Below are 22,897 nucleotides of genomic sequence, written 5' to 3'. Positions count from 1 at the left end.
CAGTTAAAATTAGAGGTAAAGATTGAACATCTATTTAGCTCTTTAGGCAGAGATTAAACAGCAGCTGCGAGGAATGAGGGTAATATCATTATATTATCCACAGATGTCATTCACACCCAGAGTGTCTCTCCTTCATGCTGCTCTGTGTCTCCTGATGATCACTTCCTGTCCTCATCTACACACATTATTCTGCCCCCGGTGTTTTCATCTGTAGGAAACAGTTTGTGTACAGTATTGTTTACCCAGACTAACCTGACATCACATCAGTGTGACAACATCTGCAGCTGACTTCAGGTTTTTATTTATGATTTTTTTTATTAAATATATTTTGTTATGCGTATTACTAAAACGCTTCGCCTGGTTTGATATAACATTATCACACATTTATATATATTTTTAATTATTGGTTAATTATTAACAGCACCCCCCCCCCCCCTCCCTCCGCTCCCTCCTCCCCCTCAGCGGCCCTGTGTGGGTCAGACAGGAACAATATGGCGCCGGGAGGAGCGTTAGCATCGGGACCAGTCGTTGTCTGAGAGACTGGTGATCCGGCAGGATGAACCTCTGCGCCCAGTACCTCCGGTAAGTTCACCGCGGAGCGCTCTGTCCGTCGCTCGGTGGCCCAGGAGCGGTCAGAATCGGAGGTTTTGACCCGACAGGAGGCTTGTTTGGCTCAGCTTTTAGTATGTCAGGAGCTAGCTGCTCCGGGGACCACCCCCTTAGCTAATGTTAGCTGTTAGCTTCATACATCAACAAACAATCGGCGCCTCCGCATGTCGCCGCCTCACACTCCTTTAGTCTGAGATGTGGAATATTTATTTAAATCACACTCAGCTGCGCACAGGTGTGATGTTTGGTGTGCTAATTTAAGGCCAGATGAGCGTTTACCCGCCATACGTTTCCCACTGTGTTGTTGCTAGCTTTAGCTCGCTAGCTAGCTTCCACCTGCGTATGTCATGTTAGCATTTCCTTTCTGAGGTTGTCACATATGAACTCTGGGCATCTATTCACACACCAGCCTCCTTCAGCTTTACTCCATCAGCGTGTTTAAGTGTTTGTGCCGATGGTTTATGTGCACAGGTGTTAATAAACAGCGCGTGGTCGTTAATCAGCGGGCGGGTTTGTAACGAAAATCTATTTGTATTGCTAAGTTTTTGTATCCAGGAAGTAGGCTGAGCCCGATATCTGTTCCGTGCCGCGCTGACGACGTTTAATCTGAGCTGTTAGTGCTTTAATGAAGCGATAACGGGCGGAGCAGCCTCCGTAGTATCTGTGGATCGTCAGTAATGAGGAAGTGCTGGATGAGGCTTTGTTATGACTGGAGACAGGTGCTGTCAGGTTGTCATGCTCTGTGTGTGTTTGTGTGTTCGCGCCTCTAACCTCCTGTTCTCTGTTTACATCCGAGCAGACAGGCAGAGGCCCTGAAAGCTGACATGACAGGTAAGTCCCCACCGCCGCTTACTCACACACCTGCTCATCTCTGGAGGCCTGCAGTTCAGGCAGGTTCAGCAGTGTGAGGATAACTTTTCTTAATGTGGCTTCATTGAACCTGAGATCATCAGTTGGGTTGAGAGGACGCATGAAGGTGGTTAAAAGCTTGATAAGTCAGCCAGGGTCAGTCCTTCATCGTTCAGACGAGTCAGAGCATCTGACCAATCAGAAACATGGAGAGATCTGCTGGGAGCAGAGCGATGGAAAGGGAAAACTAAACTATGAGACGCACATACGATATTAAACACATTTCACTCTGAAGGCATCAGAATGAGCATATGTGTGAAAGGAAACCTCTGTAGGATTGTACGTTTTGTGGCTTTTAAGATGTTAATAAAGTTTAGTTTATTTGAAGCCAGGCAAGAGAACCTGCAAAAGTGTCGACTGTGCAAGTTAACAGACATGAAGACACGGGAGGATCGGATTACAGCTGCTCCACAAAGTCAATGTTTAGATGTGTGTGAGACGGGTTTATTGTTTCCTTTGCAGTGCTGGTTGTGTTTAATGCTCTGAGAGGAACCAATGAAAATGAAACAGAATTCAAACATAGACTCAGCCTGCTTACAAATCTGATACGAGGTAATAAAGTGTAAATGGTTCCCTGTTTATAGCCAGTTTTTTTTAATAATAAATGTCAACAAGCTTCTTCTGAGAATTTGAACTTTAGACTTCCTTAAAGTTTCCGCTCCTCCTCCTGTTTGAGCTCTGAGGACTGGTTAAAGTTGTTTTCATGCATATGAATGGTCAGTATGCAATGATTTTAAATCACTTGGTTTCTTATCTCAGACATGATCTAAGCAGGTCAGGTCTGCAGCATAAGTTGCCATGGTGATGTATCCTGGTAAGACGTGAACCTCCTTCATAACAAAACTCAGGGTTAAACCTGCAGGTACCTCAGTGAGCTCCAAACCCGCCTCGCAACAGGCATCAGGTCAGACAACACTGGGTAACTCGTGTGTTTAAAAGGCATTAAGTGTAGTAATAATAATAATAATAATGTTGATGATACATTTTATTTATAGATGCTTTTTAAGACACTCAGTGTGCGTAAACAGCTGGAAGGCAACACAATTAAAAGGTCATTTAGGTATTTAGACCGTACGCTGTGAAAAGAGAAGATGTAACAAGATGAAACTTCAGCTTTTCTCAGTAATTTGTTCTCTCTCAGTTATGTCAAGTCTTATTTATTTGTTTTTCTTGGCATTTGTGTGGGCTAATAAATAAATAGAAGTTTTCTTAAATCATCTTTAAAAAATACTAAAAGTTGGAAAGCAGAATTAAAAAAGTTGGTAAATTCCTGTTACAGCAGAAACCTCCAGAAACTACAAAAATTGTTACTTAGTTCAATAAAAAAAACCCTGAATATATTTATTTTTATATCTGACATTAAATCTGAAAGCGTCCCGCTGCGGTGTGTAGCTCGCTGAGACGAGCGGCTCTGCACTTTCTTCTTGTCATCAATGAAATGGAAAAATGCAAATTGGATGAAAATTGGTGGTTAAAGTGCTGCTGATGTGTGCGAGGCGCCTGCTTTAAAACGAAGGTGAAGCAGACGGACTTTGTTTTGACTCATCGGCCTGCATCGAGCGGGTCGATGACAGATAGCCCTTCGTCACTTCTTTCCTTTCACCTCTCTGTAAAAGACGACGCCAGGGTTTATTTAATTCCCACTTATTTAGTTTACTTTAGATGAACGATAGTTAAAACTCAGACTGATTCAAAGTGATGATTTCTGTTTCAGAGACTTTTATGTGCTGTGAGGTGTGTAAGCTGAAACAGGTGAACGTTTCTGTGACACGATTAACTCTTTGAAGAGCCTCAGGGAGAACAAAGCCTGCTGGTTCCTTATTTTGCTGATGTGATTAAATGTTTCATTTCTTTGGAGCAGCTCAGCTGATGGTGTGACTGAGCTCCTCTGTCGCTCTGCAGTTATTATTACGCAGCGCCTGCACACACGTGGGGAATCTGCTGTTTTTGGGGCTGACTTGCAGGCGTCTGCTTCATGCTAAAAAGAACTAAATCAGTGTTTTAGCAACGTAAAGCTGTAGCTCAGCTGAATATCACGAGTTAGAGAAAACAGACAAACACAGATGCAGCTCCTGGTTAATAAGCATTTGATCCACAAGTAAAACAAAAATGTGTAGAATGTGTTGTTTTTGGCACCAGCTGATTTCTAGTTTGTGGTTCAGTCAGGGTTGAGCTTTGGTTGCAGGCAGGTACACAGTCCGTGTGGTCGGGACATTATCCGCCAAAACCAGTCAACCAATTAGTATTCTCCCTTCATAGCACAGGTCATCACAGCCGGGCTCTAAGCTGGCTTTTTGAATGACTGCACATAACTACGCCTCTGTGGCTTCAGTCCCCTCTGTGAGTGTAACCACAGAGCTACACAAACAGAAATCCTACGTTAGCTTTCAGAAAGTTCTCTGTAATTGTAAAAAACGATCATCAGAAGGAAGGAGAACGTCTGTTCCCAGACCACAGCTGTAATCGACACAGACGGCGTGTTGCTTCCAGTTTGGTTGAAGCTGAAGTCGTTGTTTGGTCTCACAGCAGACCAGTGAATCCATTAGACCTGCTGGCTCAGCCTGATTTTAAAGCAGAGCAGCGGCTTCACGATGACTGGAAACCTTCCAGTTTGTCTCGTTGAGCCGCCTCCAGCGAGCCCAGCTCAGTTATGAGGGTTCATTTGCATGTTGTTATCTGGAGGCATGTCGGAGCAGGAACACGGAGATGCTGGACGCCATCATGGCTGGAGTTTATGAACATTTCAGACTTCTTGGATTGATGCTGTTTTTGTCATATAGGCTTCAAACTGTGTGTCTGCTGTCGTCAAGGTGACCTTTGCCAGAATTTAGTAGAAACAATCAGCTCTTGGGTCCAGATAATCTCTGTTACACTTTAGATCAGATGTGATGCTTTGCTCTGCTGCAGGTGCACAAAATCCCAAAAACGTGACTCTGTCAAATTCTAAAGTGAGAAACTTTAAGTTAAATGAGCTCATTGTGAATTTGAGGGCAGCAGCAGGTGTAATTAAAGCTGGGCCATGTTTCCACTGCGCAGCATCCCTCTTTTAACTACAGTCTATAAACGGCTGGAGACCGAGGAGAGCAGCTGCTGGATGTTTGGGAATGTTGTCCCATTGTTGCCTCATAGAGGATCTGAACTGCTCCACAGATCTTTGTTGTATTTTTGGCTTCCAGTTGGTCACAGTCTTTCCAAAGTGGTTTGTCCCGATTGGACTGTTCGGTGGAACGGTTCTGGTCCCAAGGCCGTATGTTTGACAGCTCGGCCCTCTCGTGCTTGTAGCATCTCCTTTGTATGGTCACGTACAAAAGCACGAGCTGCTAGTTGTTGTTTCTGAGATGTTATCGACTAACGGCTCCCCCGTCTGCCCGTGACAGGAAGTTTAAAGTAGCACAAATGTCATCAGCAGCAAGAAGGTTCTGCTGTACTTGGTTTAGAAAATAAGCTCCTGTGTCTCAGAGACAGTGTATCAAGTATTTATAGGGACTTTCAGCTGCTCCCTTGTCACAGGGGGTGTCCCAGGGGGTAGCTTGTGTTTGCTTTGGCAGTGTGAGGCTGCATGCCCGTCCTGACCCAACGTAAAGTGGATTCGTGTCTCTGACTGGAATCAAACCAGCACCCTTTCTCCCCAAGCAAACGTGTAAACCAGCACATTTGAACTGAAGCTGTTTCCTGTGTTTTCACTGTTAAAGTCTCAGATTAGTGTGTGTGTGTGTCTGTGTGTGTGTGTGCAGATTCAAAGCTGGGGGCAGCAGAGGTGTGGACGTCCCGGCAGGCCCTGCAGGACCTTTACCAGAAGATGCTGGTGACAGACCTGGAGTATGCTCTGGACAAGAAGGTGGAGCAGGACCTGTAAGCTGCCCGTCCTCCATCACACAACATAATTTTCTCCAACAATTTCAGTTCAATTAATTTAGACCAGTTTGGATTTTTTCTGTTGCTGTAACTGCAGAGAAAAAAGAAACGAGTGAAGGGAAATAATTACAATAATTAACAGATATCAGTAAAAAAAACTACAAGAAAGTCTTTCTGGAATAACCTGGTTCAGAAAGTGAACGGAGTCGCTCACAGTTAGTGTTTCGTAGCAGTTTCAGAGTCGTGGTGGAGCTGATGGAGCTGCAGAGCTCAGTTTCTAACATCCTTTAACATTAATGCAACATTTGGTGGCTAAATGGTGATAATAGATGTGTGACTGAAGACAAACTGAGCTCAGCTTTTGGACCGCATGGCGTCACCATGGTTACAGCATGATGATAGAGGAGGTCCGACATCCACGAATCTGCAGAGTCCACTTTGCTCCCTCAGTGTTGATTTATTCAGCGTGTGAAGCTTTGACTCATGTATCGCGTCTCCGCCTGCAGCTGTGGGTGGAGCAGTCGTAACAATGGACAGATGTGTCGATTGTGTTTCACGCAGTCCTGCTAAACTGTCATTTCCTGCCCCCAGTTCAGCTCCACCAATAAAACACATCGTCACACACAGACGTCTGATATATGAGAACCTGGAGACGGTGTTTTTAATATTTGGGGGTCTGTGAAGTAAGTTGTTGAAAGCCTGTCGCTGCTTGTTGGTTACTGCAGAAATTCTCACGAAGCCAAAAGTTTGTTGGAATATTTAGAAGTGTTGATGTGTTGACACCAAAGATCAGTTTATCACATAAAAAGGCAGGAATACAGCTCGACTCAGTTTGTGGGCTTTCCCATCAGGCAGAAGGAGCTGCTACTCTTTAATATGTATTCGTTTGAAGCGCTGTGAGCTGATCCGAAAATGTGACGCCAACCGACTGCGTGCTGCTGATTGGCCCGTCGGGATCCCTTTACCAATCGTCTGGGTCCTGATGCGGGTTTCTCTCTGCCCGCAGGTGGAATCATGCTTTCAAGAACCAGATCACCACGCTGCAGAGCCAGGCCAAGAACCGAGCCAACCCCAACCGCAGCGAGGTCCAGGCCAACCTGTCGCTGTTTCTGGAAGCTGCTAGTGGCTTCTACACACAGGTAGGCTCGCCTTGTGTTTGTGTTTGTGAAGTTATGAACAAATGTCCAGTTTTGCTCTAAAGAAATAATCTAAGCTGTCTAGGCTCCGCCTCTGGGAGGATGTTTGTTTGGAGTAATCCTGCTAACACAGACACAGTGAATGGAGTTAAAGCTCCACATCACCACTGATATAAACCATCAAACGACGTGTCGCTGCGTCTGCTGTGTTCCAGTTACTGCAGGAGCTGTGCACCGTGTTCAACGTGGACCTGCCCTGCCGCGTGAAGTCGTCTCAGCTCGGCATCATCAGCAATAAGCAGAGCAGCACCAGCGCCATCGTCACCCCTCAGCCCAGCTCCTGCTCCTACATCTGCCAGCACTGCCTCGTCCACCTCGGAGACATCGGTGAGAAAAGCTTCCCGTTCGCCTCATTTGAAAAATCAACCCTGATATTCCCGACTAGGAATATCAGGGTTGATTTTTCAGAGCTTATTTTCTTTGTCTTTCAGCTCGATATCGTAACCAGACCAGCCAGGCCGAGTCCTACTACCGGCACGCAGCTCAGCTGGTTCCATCTAACGGTGAGTCCTCGATTTAGCTGTTTTTGGAAATCTGCCCCTCCTCCTCTATCAGCCGAGCTCTAAACACATTCAAACACTGAGTTGTTTCATCTAAATGTCATACGTGAGTAATTCTCGCAGCTTTCAAGTACTGAGAAAAAAATGTGGTTGGATTATGCTGGGGTTGCTATAGTTACCGCCTCTTGTAAATAGTGTCACATGTGAGGGAAAGCTGATGTTAAAGATGAATTACTGACATTTAAAAGCTCTGCTGTAAAACACTGATACTGAATATTATAAAGAAATTATATCTGTGTTCTGGTGTCGACGAGAAGCAGCAGCGAGAGAGACTTGAGCAGCCATGTTTGTAGTTCTTCCCTGCTCATGTGCCGCCTCTCCGTGTCTCCTGCAGGTCAGCCCTACAACCAGCTGGCCATCCTGGCCTCCTCTAAAGGAGACCATCTCACCACCATCTTCTATTACTGCCGCAGCATTGCAGTCAAGTTCCCCTTCCCAGCAGCCTCCACCAACCTGCAGAAGGCGCTGTCCAAGGCTCTGGAGAGGTACCAGCTCACAGCACGAACACTATTCCACACACTGTAGAGTCAAAGGAAATGATCTAAGATTTCAAACTCTTTAAACTGTCTCGAAGTGTGACGATGTCTCATTTCCGCTCCTCCTTCTGTGGTCCCGCAGTCGCGATGAAGTGAAAACCAAGTGGAGCGTGTCCGATTTCATCAAGGCCTTCATCAAGTTTCACGGTCACGTCTACCTGAGTAAGAGTCTGGACAAGCTGGACGGCCTGAGAGAGAAACTGGAGGAGCAGTTTCAGGTACGACTAAACGCCGTTTGATGCACGCGACGTGCAAACCTGTGCGAGTCCGTCTGTGTGACACGGTTGTTGCTGTGTGTTTGCGTGTGCAGAGGCTGATCCTGCAGAAAGCCTTCAGCTCTCAGCAGCTCGTCCACATCACCGTCATTAACCTGTTCGAGCTGCACCACCTCAGAGACCTGACGGCTGACGGCAGCGAGCAGAGCTACAGCAGCGAGCAGCAGATCAGCTGGTTCCAGCTCCTCGGCCTTTTCAGTAAGAACTGAAAACGGTTAATGATCGATTACGTGGACGGAGTCGTCGACGGCTCCTGCTGTGTTTGAATGATGCTCATGTCAGATTTATATGGTGGCTTTTATGTTTATTACAAGTACAGCGACTTTACAGGAAGGAGTCCGACACGTACGTGTAACCTACAACAGCTCAAAACTGTCTCCTCAGTGTCCTTCCTGGGCGTCATGTGCAGCCGCGTGCTGCTCAACAAGAACCGCGGGGAGGAGATCATGGGCGAGTGTCCGCTGCCGGCCATCAAGGTGTCGCTGGACTGGCTCAAACTGAGGCCCAGCGTCTTCCACGAGGCCGCCCTTGTTAAACGGCAGTAGTAAGTCCCGCCCACTTTCTCTCTCTTAATCAGCAGAGTTTGGTACTGAAGCTGTAACTCTGCATCCTCTTCCTCTCTCAGCGTTTGGCCCTGGCTCGTGTCCATTCTCAACAGTTTCCAGCCCAAAGAGGACGACCTGTCCTGCTCCTCAGGTGGGACATCTGCTTTGTAACTTTAGGTTACGTTTTGATTCTTACACACAGCAGAAGAGCTCGGACCGTTCTGTTATCCCTGTTCACACCGACCGCTGTAAAAGACGCAAACATGGCCTTAGTGACAGATCACTGAGAAAGCAGGAAGACGATGGCTGCTGCTAGCGTGCTTTCATCTCACTACAGTTTCATTCTCCAGGTTAAAGTTGACAATAAAACAAAAGGTTCACAGAATAAATCCTCATCTAATGACTCCATGACTGCCACTCTGTGCATTTCTTGGAGTAATTATTCTGAATCTGGAATTTTTCCTCAAATTTTAGAGAAGTATTAGTGTTTCTACTCTGGTCGAAAGAATCCACGCTTCGTACTGATGTCCACAATTCTTTTATTCCTCTCACAATCATGGAGCACCGTGAAAACTAAAAACAAGTAAAATAATATCAGTAGCACATATGATATTCATCTCAGCCACTTATTTCGTTTCACAAAGTGCACAAGTGTTAAACAAATAACAGCATAATGATTTTTACCGTGTGCGCCTTGTAAAACCAGCAGTAGAAAAGTCCGCCGTGTTACCGTTCTGTCTTGTCTCTCCCGCGCACAACTACCGGTTCCCGCGACTCGCAGGAAGTGACTACTTCACAATAATTTTTTAACAGAAACATTTCTTATAAGGAAGATGTATCACTGGATTCATAGATGATCTTTTCCTACTGCAAATGTACACAAACATGAGCACCAAATAGAAAACAATATAACGATCTCAGACGCGCTTCTGGAGTTGTCATGGCAACCCACACAAACATTTCAGCGTCAGCTACAATTAGGAAACATCAAAGCACCACAAGCCGCTTTACAGCATCCTCCAGATGTGCTGCTTCCAGACGGCAAACGGGCGCCATCATGGGACGGCGTCCTGTTCTAAATCTTTAGTCGGCGTGCATTAGCAGAATGCTGGCGTTTTATGGGCGAATGCTTGTGAACAGTGAGCTAGTTCACAGGCGCCCCCTGTTGTGCATCTGCTGCATTTTCAGCCAGTTTCGATACAAAGAGGTTGACAGGAAGTGAAGTCCCTTCGGTCGCTGTTAGCACTGCAGTAGTTGAACCTGTGACCCTCACAGTTTAAATCATCTGAATAAACCAAAACATTTGTTTTTTTAACCTTTAATCTAATTTTTTTACAAAGTTCATTCTTGATTCTGGGATGTTTGTTGTCTCCACAGTCACACCCCTGCCTGAGGAGTTTGAGCTGCAGGGCTTCTTGGCTCTCCGTCCTGCTCTGAGGTAACGACTCGCCCCCCCCCCCCCCCCCCCCCCCCCTCTCTAGTGTTTGGTCAGCGCAGATGTTCTGATGTGTGTTTGTTTCAGGTGTCTGGACTTCACCAAAGGACATCAGGGCATCCTGGTGGACCGGGACGGCCTGCCGGTGCACGCCCGACACCAGAGACTCGTCAGCCTGGGCAAATGGGTGGCTGACAGCCAGCCGGGGTGAGTGTGACTCCGCCCTGTGACGCCGTGCTGTGTACGGACTGGTGTGTCATGGCTGTTTCCCCTTTGCAGACTGATCCAGTGCAGAGTGAGCGAGGACGGCCTCCTCGTCTTCATGACTGACATTCCAGAAGAGGCCATCGAGGAGCCGCAGGAAAAGGAGGTGCCCGTGCTGCAGGAGTCGTTGAATGGCGAGCAGACGGCCAACGACGGCGGGAATTCCGGGCTGAAGTCCGTGCTTTCGGTGGGGAAGACTCAGAGCTCGTGGCCCGACAGCAGCGACCGTCCAGTGGTCACCTTCAAAGAGAACATCAAACCCAGAGAGCAGAGCCGTGACCCCACAAGAAACCACCATCAGAAAGATGGTGGCAAGGAGCGCCGAGACTTCTCCAAAGGCAACGGGGCCGCTGGGAAAGGAGAGCTGAAGAGGGACGGTAAGAGGAAGAGCGAGCTGAAGAAGAGCGTCCACGAGAAAACGGCCGATGCTGGAAAACAGGTAAAGACGCTGAAATATTTCCACTGACGAAGCTGCAGGTTTGAGTCGTTGAGGCGGCGTGATGATGCGTTTCCTTTCGCTCAGGTGAAGGCACAGACGGAGCTGAGGAAGACTCCGGTGTCTGAGGCTAAGAAGACTCCTGTCACTCAGACTCAAACCACCTGCTCATCCCAGTTCATCCCAATCCATCATCCAGGAGCCTTCCCGCCTCTGCCCAGCAGACCCGGTACGTTTGGACCTTTTCTTTAAATTTAAACTTTAAACTTGAACTGGTCCCAGAGGCACCATTAGGGTGATTTTTGCATGTTCAATGGTGGGAAAGACCAGAGCACAGCCACATGCAGAATCTGCAGACTTCACACACTCAGCCTGGGTTTGAACCACTGAGCTCATTTATCTTTAAAGGTCCAAACGTTTTGTTGTTGTTGAACTTCAGACCAAACTGTGGGTCTGCCGACCTCATCTTAAACGAATACGCCTCTCCGTGAGTTTCATCTCCGTTGTCTCTGTGGCTCCAAACTCTGATCCCGATCGCTTCCTCTGCAGGTTTCCCTCCCTCAGCCTATGTGATCCCTTCTCCCGTGGCCTTCCCTGGACTCCAGGTGAATCCGGGCTTCACCTTCTCCACCGGTGTGTCCGTCCCAGGGCCTTTCCTCCAGCAGCCTGTCCACACCCAGGCGGGCTCCCAGGTCCAAGCTGGGAAGCAGTCTCACATTCCCTACAGTCAGCAGAGGCCCTCGGGGCCGGGGCCCGGTCAGGGGCCGGGATCCTCGGGACACGGCCCTTCCCAGGCTCAGCAGGGCCAGACTCAGACTCCCTCCCAGCAGGCCTTGCAGCAGTCAGTCCAGCTGACGATGAGTCAGCAGCAGTCACCCACCAAACCAGTCCAGCAGGTTGGGATGGGAAAGAGTCCACCTCACCACCCGGGACTGCAGCAGGTCAGGTCACATGACTGTCACTACCTTTGTTTCAGTGATTTGATTGAGCGCGAGTCATCAGCTGGAAGAGCGATTAAGTCGGCTCCTAAACTCGCGGCTGAAACACGTATTTTTCCATGTTTTTAGTGAAATGTGATGTTTATGCTCAGAGTGCCTCTTTCCTGCTCACAGCTTTTATAGTGACATCACTAATGAACTGGAGCACAACCAGCTTGCCTCGTTTCTCCTGTGCTGACCCCTCCTAGGCTCTCACACTGAGGCAGCTCATTGTTTACCTCAGCGTGTTTTACTCTCTTTACATCCATTAAATTTAACTTGGTTTCAGGTCTCAAAATATCAAAAACATGAGTATTTTTTATATTTAGGAAACTTTAAGAGGTGGAAATCTGAGTGTGAGCGCCTCAGATTTGAACTGTCCACGCAGTGACTGATGTTTCCTTCTCGTTGTGTTCCCGCCCTGAGCAGTACATGCAGGTCCAGGAGCAGTCGAGCCACATGTGGAACCAGGCCCAGGCGGCCCTGCAGAAGGTGTCTCCCATGCAGATGCCCATCAAGCAGCCTCAGCAGCAGAAGCAGCAGCAGCAGGCCTTCTACATGGCAGCTCAGGATCCTCTGAAGATGTACGAGCACCAGCTGCAGTCGTCGGCTCAGGTCTCCAGCATGGACAAGAAGATGAAGTACCCCGACGTGAAGTTACAGGACTTCTACTGGGACTCGTCTTACAGGATCGGGGACAGCCTGGCTGTGCTGGCCGACAGAATGAAGAGGCCATCGCCGGGGGGTATCTGCTCAGAGCAGGACGGGCCCCGGGGACCCCCGTTTGAGGTGAGCTGCTGTCAGCAGACGCAGAGGGAGGAGTTTGTTTTGCTGCTTTTCGCTTTTTCTGCTTCTTTTTCTTTATTTTCCTGCTTTTTTTTTTTTTTTTCTTTTAACTTTGGTTTTTTATTTATTTATTTGTTTTAGATGAACTAAAATCTAAATCCAAACTTGGGTGTAACTGTTGTTGCAGTAATCGTTTCTCCTGATTCAGGCTGTTAAAATTTGCCAAAAGTCACGTTTGTACTATTTAAATATTATTTATATATCGCACATAATATTTAAGTATCACATTAATTCCACAAGAAGGAAAAGAGAGGCGTGATTACTTGTGTCGGTGTATTTCAATAAAACATGGCATCTCCATAGCTACACATTACAAAGTAAATGGAGAAATTTGATTGGCTTATATGTACATCTAGGGCTGGGCCATATTATACCATTCACGGTAATACTGGTACAAAGCTAGGCAACGATAAGAAAATGACATATTGCGATAGAATATGGGTAAAACGCGCATGCGCAGTGCGGAAAAAGCACGGAGAATGCACGGTAACGGAGAATGTGAATGGGGAAAGTAGATTGTTGAGTGAAACGGATGAGCCAGAATTGTTTTGTAAAAATGGTGCAACTTAAGTGGTTTGGTGTTTGTCCGTCAGATACACAACATGCAAGCGGGCCGTCGTTATTGCCGTATTTGTTGGACTAAGGTGCTCGTAAACTGGGAGTAATCTGGGTCCTAAACTCCATCCTTTAAAGTCCCGAAGTCAAACGAACATCACTGAGAGTTTAAAATTGTCTAAATTCTTTAATCTTTAATGAAACGATCAGCATTGCTGCTTTACCAGGTGTAACTATGACGTTTAACATCCAGGCATCCATGAAAACAGAATTCATTACATTTAACGGAGTTAGAAGTTAGCAGGAAGTTAGCGGAAGTTAGCTCGCTAGTTTCGCTAGTTAGCTAAACATGATATAGCATGTTCTGACTGAGAGATTTCTGAAACAATTCAAACGTACAGCTCTGCTATCACTTCCAACATAAATGAAGCCAGGAAGCTAAACAGCAGTGACGTTTGTAGGGTTACTGAAGTTGGACTAGCTGGTATATAATGATGTGCTACGTGGTGGCTAGCGACACAGCTGTGTTAGCATAACATAAACAGTGAAGCTGGAGGATTTAAGCTAACTTTTTTCCACTCGATAAAAGTTAACGTGAAGGTTCCTGATGCTTAGAGACAAATGCAAACACATGGCAGGATGCTGTAAACGGACCAAACTTCAGTCAGGAGAACAACTGAGATAATCCATCCACAATACGAGGTTAGTCATTAATATACTGCAACAACATGAGAATAGAGCAGCTGTGATAGAATACAGCATTAATGAATCAATGGTACAGAAGTGGAGGAAGAAGAATGAGTTGGATTTATCTGACTGCTTTGTTTCGCTTAATGTGCCTTATAATCCCGTGCACCTTATGGTTCGAAAAATACGTATTTCACTTTTTTATTTGGCACATTGAAGTTTAATGTTGCAAAGCAGCTCTTTTTAACTTCAGTGGATATTATACATGGTTATGCTCAGGATACGTCAGCCCATTTCTACTGGAAATGCCTTTTGGTTAAACTTTCAGCAAAGAATTTGCATTTGCACTGTTAAATTTATATACAGCTTTAATGCACATAAAAACAGCTGCTTGTTTAAGTAAAAGGAATGGATGGTTTTTTTGCACTAGTAAAGTTGTGGAGTTGTATTTTGTCTCGCATCAATTATATCGTTATCGCAAATTTTCAAATCTATATTGTGATAAATATTTTTGGCCATATCGCCCTGCCCTATGTACATCAGTCATTTTCCAGGTAATCTGGGTTTAAATGAGATTAAATTAGATTTTTAAAGAATTTCCTGCCAGTATAAAAATGTTTTTAGAAAAGTTTAATGGACCCACACTTGTTCTTTTCCTCTGCCTCTCATAGAAGGCTGATGAAGTTTGAAGCTCACTCTATACTGATATCAGATAAACTCTGGTAGTTTTACGCATGTCTAAAGAAACCTGGTCATGAGCAGACGCTCTGACTTGTTTAGTGATGATTTTTCTTTTTTCTGTCAGCTTGCAAGCTTTGGTAGCCTTCAGCGTAACTTCCCTTCTCTCCACCTTGGTCTTACTGGCTTGCCTTCTTTCGTTTTCTGTTCTTTACATTTCTCCCTCTCATTTTCTTTCTTCTTTCTGTTCTTCCTCTTCTTGCTTCATCTCTCACTAGGACAACAAGAGCTCGCCTCTTCTACCTCCTGACCTGTTAAAAACTCTAGCAGATTTTGAGGAGGAGGAGGAGCTCGTCTTTACTAAGCCTCCTGATTTCTTCCAGGCCTTGGCTGGCCCTCTTAGCACTGCTCCTGGACCAAATATATTTGTATGTAGCCCTGTCTTCCTCACCCAGCACTCTTCCCCATCCTTAAACCCTGACTTCCCTGCATCTAGTCTGAAGCCACCCTCTGCTCACCAGAGCTGCTCACATTTCCAGATGTTAGCGTTATTGTCACAATCTGCAGAATCCTCACATTTAGAGGGACAAAGGAGTTCATCCCAGCATGCAAGCATCATCCTTTGATAGACCTTACCTGATATGAATTTGGCTGATCTCCCAGCAGAGGTCACCCTCTCAGGTGTATCCAGACACCTTCCAGCTCAGCTGCTATGTTTCGATCGCTCCCAGGAAGTCGTGTTTTAATCACAGACTAACTAACTACAGCCGAACTGTTTTTAGCCGCAAAGTCCAGCCGTGTTCATCCTTTGATTTTTATGGGGTTGTGCACCTTGAAGTCGTCTTCCACGGTGCCAGTTTTGACTTTAATGTCAGAGCTATGTGAGGGAACCAAGAGTCAAACTGTGATGCCTGCGGCTCAGAGTGCAGGGTTAACTCCTCCCTTCTCAAAATGAAAATCAAGTTTAAGGATGGTGTTGTCGGAGCTGCAGCGCCCCCTGCTGAAGCTCAGACACACGAGGACAGAACTTCCTCTCAAAGCCGTAAAACTCATCCAAGCTGAAAACTGCTCTGAGGTGCACGACGGTGATCTACAACGAGAGATCAGCCAAGTTTATGTTGGGCTTGGACTTTAGAGGTCAAACTGAAACATACCTCATAGTCTCATTGATTTACTTCTAAGATGTTTTGAAGCAGAGCTTGAATTTATTAAAAGTATTCTCAGTCTTTGTTACGCTGACCTGGCCTCGTTTACGACAGATGTAGAGCGCTAACAGGGGAGGGGATTTTTCTGGGATGAGGCGGCTTCAGTAATCGCATGCTGAATGTTTTCAAACTTTAAGAGAAACACGGGAAAACAGCTGGAGACTGAAATATTATGGATCTTTTTTTCGGAAACACAAATCAATTGAAACTGATTTGTGTTTCCAATTTTTAGCCTTGAGTTAGAGCTGTGTTTAAGATTTGACTGATTGATTACCGACGCATTTAAATTCCTGCGATGACTTTCAAGGATCCAGTTTGGAAACCTCAGAAACCTCCAGCTGCACATCGCAAAGATTTACTTGATGTGTGATGCAGCTGCTTCACAATAAAACTCCTCCCCGGGGCTTTTACTGTGCAACAGCTTCATGACTCACTCCTGCACTGATCTGAGGTCAGTCATCGTCTTCTCTCTCTCCAGCTGCCAAACCAGACCCGAGTGGACAGCGGCCCCGAGGTCATGAGCCAGTCGTCCTCTCTGCTGCCCATACCCGGCTTCCCCATGCAGGTCAGAGCCTTGGCCTCACTCTACTTAATGCAAACACACACCATCACACATTCTCTGGTTTTTCTTTCACGGTTGAAACTGAGACTCGATATTTGAGTTTCGTTTTTAAGACTATCAGCCTGAGAAGAACGACGATGATGACTTTTCTTTAGTGAATAGGATGGATTAATAGTCAAGTTGAGTTTGCAGGCAATAAATGACAGCATCGGTTCACGGATGGTAAATGTGAACATTTGAATACTCGTGGTTTGCTCAGCTTGTTAGCAACAGATGATGTCACTGAAATCTTCACTCATAATAATTAAATGCGAGGCTGACGGCAGCTTGTTTGTGTGCAGGAGTACAACCAGAACAGCATCTTCAGTCAGGCCTACGGTAAAAACCTGCCGCCCAGCTCCAAGCCCGACGCTCCCATGGTGCACCAGGAGACGTCCCTCTACACGCTGTTTGAAGGCACCCCGTGGTCCCCTTCTCTCCCTGCCAGCTCAGGTACGTCACAGAGATGCGATTAATATTCATTCGTGCAGGTGGAACGTGTGGCTAATGGAAACTGTGCTCTGATTGGCAGATCACTCTACGCCAGCCAGCCAGTCTCCTCACTCGTCCAATCCCAGCAGCCTGCCGTCTTCCCCTCCAACCCACAACCACGGAGCCATGCCTTTCTCCAACTTTGGGCCCATCGGGACTCCGGACAACCGGGACCGCCGGGGAATGGACTGCTGGAAGGCCAACAAGAGTGGTGAGCCTGGAAAATGCTAACAGAGCCGTTTGACATCTGTTATCCTTTAGATTTTGACCCTGTTTGGTTCAGTTAAACTTTTTCAAAACAGTCTATGGTTTAACATTTTTATCAGAGGACCAGGTGATCAAGAAGCTAACACTGTGGGCCAATAAACAGCCAGTAAAGGTCATGTGACAGAAGCCTCACGAGTGCTCGTTGTGTTTCAGGAGCAGTCGGCGGATTCGGTCTGGACTACCTGCCGACCGCGGCCTCCTCTGCATCAGACAGCAGCTGGCACCAGGCTGGATCGACGGGCAGCTCCTGGACCAATCAGGACTCTCCGATGGAGGAGTCGTCCTCCACCGTGCTGCTCGACAGCCTCAAGGTAACACCATGATTCGTGTTTATCGTCCGACTCGCTGACCTCTGCTGGATTCAGCCTCACGCTAACCCTCTGCCTCCCCCCGCAGTCCATCTGGTCGAGCTCCATGATGCAGCCGGGCCCGTCGGCGCTGGAGCAGCTCCTCCTGCAGCAGAAGCAGAAGCAGCAGCGAGGTCACGGCGCCATGAACCCGCCTCACTGAACGGCAGCGCGAGGCGGCGCTTTGTGTCCGGACGTCAACAAACCACCACCAGGAGAAACGGAGGGAAAAAAACCACAGATGTTTGACGAAAACAAGCTCCAACTCAAATTAAACCGGCGAGAAACGGTGGAGGCTGGGGAGGCAACACGACCCCCCGACGAGGCTGAATCACCACCCCCACCCCCCTCGGCTGTCAAGGAGCGGTGACGCCCCTCCTGGATCGGAGGGCGCGGGATCTCTTCGACCGCGGTGCCACGCACCACGCCACCGCCGGGTTTCATTCAACCGGTGGAAATCTGAACATTGAGGAACCACCCCCCCCTTCACATCACTGCCCCCCCGTTATGGACAGACGCCACATCTCCACGAACTCGTCATCTGGAAGAACTTCTTCTTCTTTCTTTGGAAAAAGATTTAAAAAAATTAAAGAACGACCTCCTGGACATCTGCTCGGTCCCGATGGAGAGCCGGTTTTTAGCGTCTCCGCCGCCGCTGTAGACTGAAGCGGGGCCGTTCGAGAGCCAGAATGATGTGGTTGTCGGGTTTGGGGGGAGGCCAGGTGATGCACGGGGGGGTCAAAACAAGACTGGACTTTCTGATCTCCATTCATTTTCATTACTGAGGAGGGAGGAAGGAAGGAAGGAAGGAAAGTTTTCAGCTATATAAATATATACGTGAATATATATTGCCATAGTTGGACTTGTGTCTTAGCCGTGAGAATCAGGACTGGACGTTGTGAAGCCGGGTGTAACGCCTCCCGGGCTGAGCGCCCGCTTGTGCCCGACGACGGGGTGGCTTCACGATGAACTGAGGAAAGATCATAAACACCCTGTCGACCGTAGGGATAGTGTCACTGTTAGCTTCAAGAGATTGCAGTTATTAACAAAAAAACACAAAAAATAGAAAATGTACTTTGTGATTTGTTCGTAGCCGTTTTAGCTTCGCGCCCTCCGGGGTGATACAGGTATGTCTATTAGCTTCCTGCTTGGATATTTTCGGGGTTCTCTTCCTCTCTGACCTCTTCTTCCTGTTATTTCTTTACGTAATGAAGAAAAAATGGAAATATGTAACCCTGCTTGCTTACCTGCATTTACTGTTTGTTTTTGTTGCCGTTCTTCTTCACTGGTTTTATGCAGCTCGCCCAGAACGTTTTCTATTATCCTTTCTCGGAGAAGCACGACTGCAGCTCGAGGCTGTGCAGCAAATTTGTTTTTTTATTATTATTATTATTATGGAACGGAGCGTCTGGAGACCTTGTAGCTCTGCTTTTATTGAACCTGTGAGTGAAGCCCCGCCCCTTCAGTGTAAAGCCACCCTAACCAGACTCAAAAGCTACCAAGAAATAACGGGAAAAACCAGCTAAAAAGTGTATTTGATTACTGGTTAATCTGCAGGTCAAAAATATTTCCCGGTTTGCTGTAAAATACAGAAATATTTAGTTTAATGACATAAAAGTAAAAACATGCAGGAGGTGGTGAGGACACGCTGAGTAACTCATCACAGGCAGAGTGAAATATGAAGCAATTAAGAAATTATTTTAATGAAGAATCTATTTTCTTTATTTAATCAGTGAATCATTTGTGAAGACTAAAAATTCCTTCAGTGTTTCGTTTCCTGCTGCTTCTAACCAATCCTGTAAGAGCGGCTCAGCTTCCTGTGACTGACAGAAAAAGGGCGGCGCTCTCATGGTCCTTCGCCGTTGCTGCTCTCCTTTCGTTCTTTAAGGGTTTAAAGATTCATTTGATGTTTTTTCTAACAAACCTGCAACGTCGTTCAGAAAAAATGTAAAACGTTCAACTCGCTGATGAACGGACGTCTTGTTGCTTTCGCTTCATTTGAAAGAAGAAGGTTCACCTGCAGCCCAGTTTGATCTCACGCCAGTAAAACCAGAGCATATATCTTTTAAAAATAGTTTTGGCTTCAGTGGAAAGAAGTACTGAAGCCTTGTGAAAACAAATCTTTGAATAATTGAGAGCAGATCACGAGCAGCTCTGCAGGGAAACAAAGTCTGCTTTAAACATTAAGCTTTAGTTCCAAACACCAACGTCAGTATTTCACTTGTCTATTAATCAGCAGTGCAGGTTATTGACAACATGTAATTATTAAGGTCTTTACTGCAGGTTTCACTTTTCAGAGGGGGGAGGGGGGGGCGGACCTGTGGAAAAGAGAAACCATCACAGAGTCCACGTGAAACTTTGGATCTGCAGACTGTGTGCTTTCTTTCATAACCTAAGGATTTAGCCCCAAATAGGTTTCACCGTTTTGTTTAGTTTATCCAAAAAGTCGTGAGTTTCCAAACTGACGGGAAAAACAGGATAGCTCGTTAACTCTCCTCTGAAACATCGTTCAGGCCGCCAGTGACCAGGTTTCAGGGCTGCGCGTAAACGTGAAAATGTTCTTTCAAATGAAGTCTCATACGCTACCTTTGACGTCACGGTTTTCTGTGCTCGGATGACGGGAATGTTTATGTGTGAGCAGCAGGATCCTAAACAGATTTAACGTTGCCATGACACCAAACGGCTTCTCCTCATGAATACTGAAACGTTTTTCTGTCCTGTGACCTCTGAGCTAAAGTGAAGTTGAACCGTTGAGCTCAAGCTGCCCTCAAGCATCGGCTGGCCTGTGTTTGCTTCGACTTTGTGATCACGTTGTGGGAAAACTCAGGATGTGATGTAAACGCATCACGTTAGGAGCTGAACAAAGTTCACGGCTCAGTTTTTATCAGCCATTAACAATAAAATAAAGTGTTCAGTGTGGGATCATCAGCACACTCGTGTTTCTGTATTTACCCTTTAAAAAGATAAATACTAATTTCCAACTGAGGCACTGAACTCAAACCCTTCCCCCGGCTCCGGCCCGGGTAATGATGACCTGCTGGATGTTATTCGCTTCGTTACTGTGGCTCGCCCTTCATTAAATGACGCAGGTAGAGGTTAGACTGCAGGTGTCTTGTTTTTATATTTTTGCCGTCGTATTTAACCGCTTTAAAACAACAAGCCAAACTCGATCCTCGTCCATCTTTAAGTAGATTTTTAGGTCTAAACGAGTTCCCGGGAAGGTTGATGCGGTGGGAACGGGCTGATGCTGGATGTGGGGGCATCTGTGGCGTCACGCTGTCATTATTTTAGAGCGACAGCTGGCTAATCAGGATGCCAGGCTTTAGCAGGATTTGACAGTTTGAACCGACAGGAAACAGTTTTCCATGTTTAGAAAATAAAGTTCTGAGGAGGAAGAAATGAAAGCCTGTTTTTATTTTCCTGGTGGGGCATTTTACGAAAGCGGACTTCAGAGAGACGTGTCTGTTCTCTGTGTGATTGTGCTTTTCATGTTGCATTTACAAAGTGTATTTGAACAATAATAAAGATAAAATATTCCTGAACGTGAGGGCGAATTCGACCAGAAGTGTCAAGGAGAAGATCCTCTTTGTTTTCGTGTCAGAAGCTCACCACGTAGATCTCTGCTGACTCTCATGTGAGTTACTTGATGTACTCGGATCGTCGATGACATTCCACTCGGAGATGTTTGGGAGGCTTCAGGGCGGCGGGTCCTCGTCGGTTTGTGCTCTGACAGCAGATTTGTAGTCACGTTTGAGATCTGAGCTTTACTTTAAGGCTTTTTGTGTTTCTGTCTCTCTGTAGACTTTCAGAAAAGATGGAATCAGACTTTAAATAAAAACCGACTATGTTCTCCTTTAATGCTGGGTCCAGTTTTCTGTGTGCTGACCACCAACCTTTAAATCAGGCCGTTAGCGCTGTTTCAGTCCAGAATCTGTTCAGGAGCTGGGTGTGGAGACGGGGTTAACCCTCGTGTTCAAATTTGACAGATTTAAAAATGTCGCATGACCATCAAGACGTCTAAAGAATGTGTTTAAATTGATCTGAGATTCCACGTCTTTGTCCACAAAGAGGACTTCAACACAAAATGTATTCGTCTACATGCAATTTTGTGTGTTTTTATCCAACCAGTCAAAAATGACCGCTCATTACAAATGAATGGAGCAGACAACAGTTGGTGTAAATGAGTTCAGGTACATCCACATTTCTCAGACGGACACATCAACACATTGTTTGGGTTTCCTGGCAACCACCATAAGAACATTTGCCAATAGAGCCTCTTTTGCTTGGGAACAACTGTGTTGGTCGTTCTCACAGACAGCTGTGACAGATGTTTTTGAGGCCTTGCTCACAGATCACTGTGTGGCAGCACCGTGGCTGGTCGATATGCCCCAAGTGAGGAGGCGAGACGCCAGGAAATACAAAGTGAGGAAGTGTTAGAAGCTGAAAATGGCACGAAATATCATCCAGACCAAGAAATGATGAGGAGAGAGTGAGAAGAGAATGACCATGGTGATTGATGGTGCTGTCACAGAGTGGGAACTTCTCCCCACTTAAAAGTTAAGCGTTCAGCTGAAAGTCTCATCAGAATGACCACAGACAAAAGTATCAAGGATGTGGGACACATAAAAACCAGCTTGAAGGGAAAGCAGATTTACAGAGACAACTGCAACGAGGTAAGCCAGAAAGAAACCAAAGCACATATGAGTCTTTTGATTGTTGGTGTTGTGCACAGAAAGTCATTCACCAACAGTTTACGGGATACAGAGTAAAGTCGGAGGTAAAGACCAGGCTGTCAACAACAAGGTAAACTGGCAGTGATCGGAGAGGTTTGGAGCAAGTGTGGAGCCTATATCAGAAACAGTGGACGAGAATCGGGTGGCTTTAGGGGATGCTGCCCCTTCAAACGGTGTAATTATTCATACTCCCGGCAAATTTTGACTTAGTTACTTTTATTCAACCAGCAAGTTTTGTTTTTTGTGACACAGGCATCTCCCAAAAGATAAGATGACGTACAAGAGGCATCATTGTGGGAAGAAAATATTTCTCAGCTTTTATTTACATTTGAGCAAAAAGTGTCATGTCCAGAATTATTCATACGCTTCTCAATATTCTATAGAAAAGCCTTTATTGGCTATTACAGCAATCAAACGCGTCCTATAATTGCCAACCAGCTTGTCTCCAGGTGTTTTTGCCCCTTCATCTTTAGCAATGAGCTCCAAATCTTTCAGGTTGGAGGGTCTTGTTGCCATCACCCTGATCTTTAGCTCCCTCCACAGAGTCTCAGTTGGACTCTGGCTGGGCCACTCCAAAGCATTAATGTTTTTGTCTGCTAACCATTTCTTCACCACGTTTGCTGTGTTTTGGGTCAGTGTTGTGCTGTTTCTATGCAGACTGCCTGATGTTGTTGAGAATCTTCATGTGTTGCTTTTTTTTTTCATGGTGCCGTTTACTGTGATTAGGTTCCCTGGTCCATTTTCTAAATAACACCTCCATAGCATTAGGTTCCCACCACCATGTTTGACAGTGGGGATGGTGTTCTTTGGGAGGAAAGCTTCTTACTTTATAGTAAGTTACAGAGCTTTTCCTGCCTTTCTGGAGGGATTATATTTCACTAAAAAACGA

General features: G+C 46.2%; 1 protein-coding gene across 3 annotated transcripts; it reads left to right on the top strand.

Annotated features, from left to right (window-relative positions):
* The first annotated feature begins 447 nt into the window (after positions 1 to 447).
* smg7 (SMG7 nonsense mediated mRNA decay factor) lies at positions 448 to 21,133 on the top strand. 3 transcript variants are annotated; one of them, XM_085140609.1, is made up of 23 exons: positions 448 to 582; positions 1,409 to 1,440; positions 5,253 to 5,370; positions 6,380 to 6,512; positions 6,725 to 6,896; positions 7,001 to 7,072; positions 7,464 to 7,614; positions 7,748 to 7,883; positions 7,976 to 8,138; positions 8,325 to 8,484; positions 8,566 to 8,636; positions 9,863 to 9,923; positions 10,008 to 10,127; positions 10,200 to 10,623; positions 10,708 to 10,849; positions 11,170 to 11,561; positions 12,027 to 12,386; positions 14,642 to 14,791; positions 16,047 to 16,133; positions 16,472 to 16,622; positions 16,702 to 16,872; positions 17,082 to 17,239; positions 17,325 to 21,133. In XM_085140609.1, the coding sequence occupies exons 1-23, from the start codon at positions 557 to 559 to the stop codon at positions 17,436 to 17,438; spliced, it is 3,564 nt and encodes a 1,187-aa protein (XP_084996735.1). In that variant the 5' UTR covers positions 448 to 556; the 3' UTR covers positions 17,439 to 21,133. The 3 variants fall into 3 exon arrangements, with proteins under 3 accessions (XP_084996735.1, XP_084996736.1, XP_084996737.1); XM_085140610.1 differs by lacking the exon at positions 14,642 to 14,791; XM_085140611.1 differs by lacking the exons at positions 14,642 to 14,791; positions 16,047 to 16,133.
* The last annotated feature ends 1,764 nt before the right edge of the window (positions 21,134 to 22,897 follow it).

This window comes from Neolamprologus multifasciatus, chromosome 18 (genome assembly GCF_963576455.1).
Source record: "Neolamprologus multifasciatus chromosome 18, fNeoMul1.2, whole genome shotgun sequence".
NCBI classification, from domain to species: domain Eukaryota; kingdom Metazoa; phylum Chordata; class Actinopteri; order Cichliformes; family Cichlidae; genus Neolamprologus; species Neolamprologus multifasciatus.
Note: the sequence above shows the minus strand (reverse complement) of the source record. Positions and strands in the feature narration are given on the sequence as shown.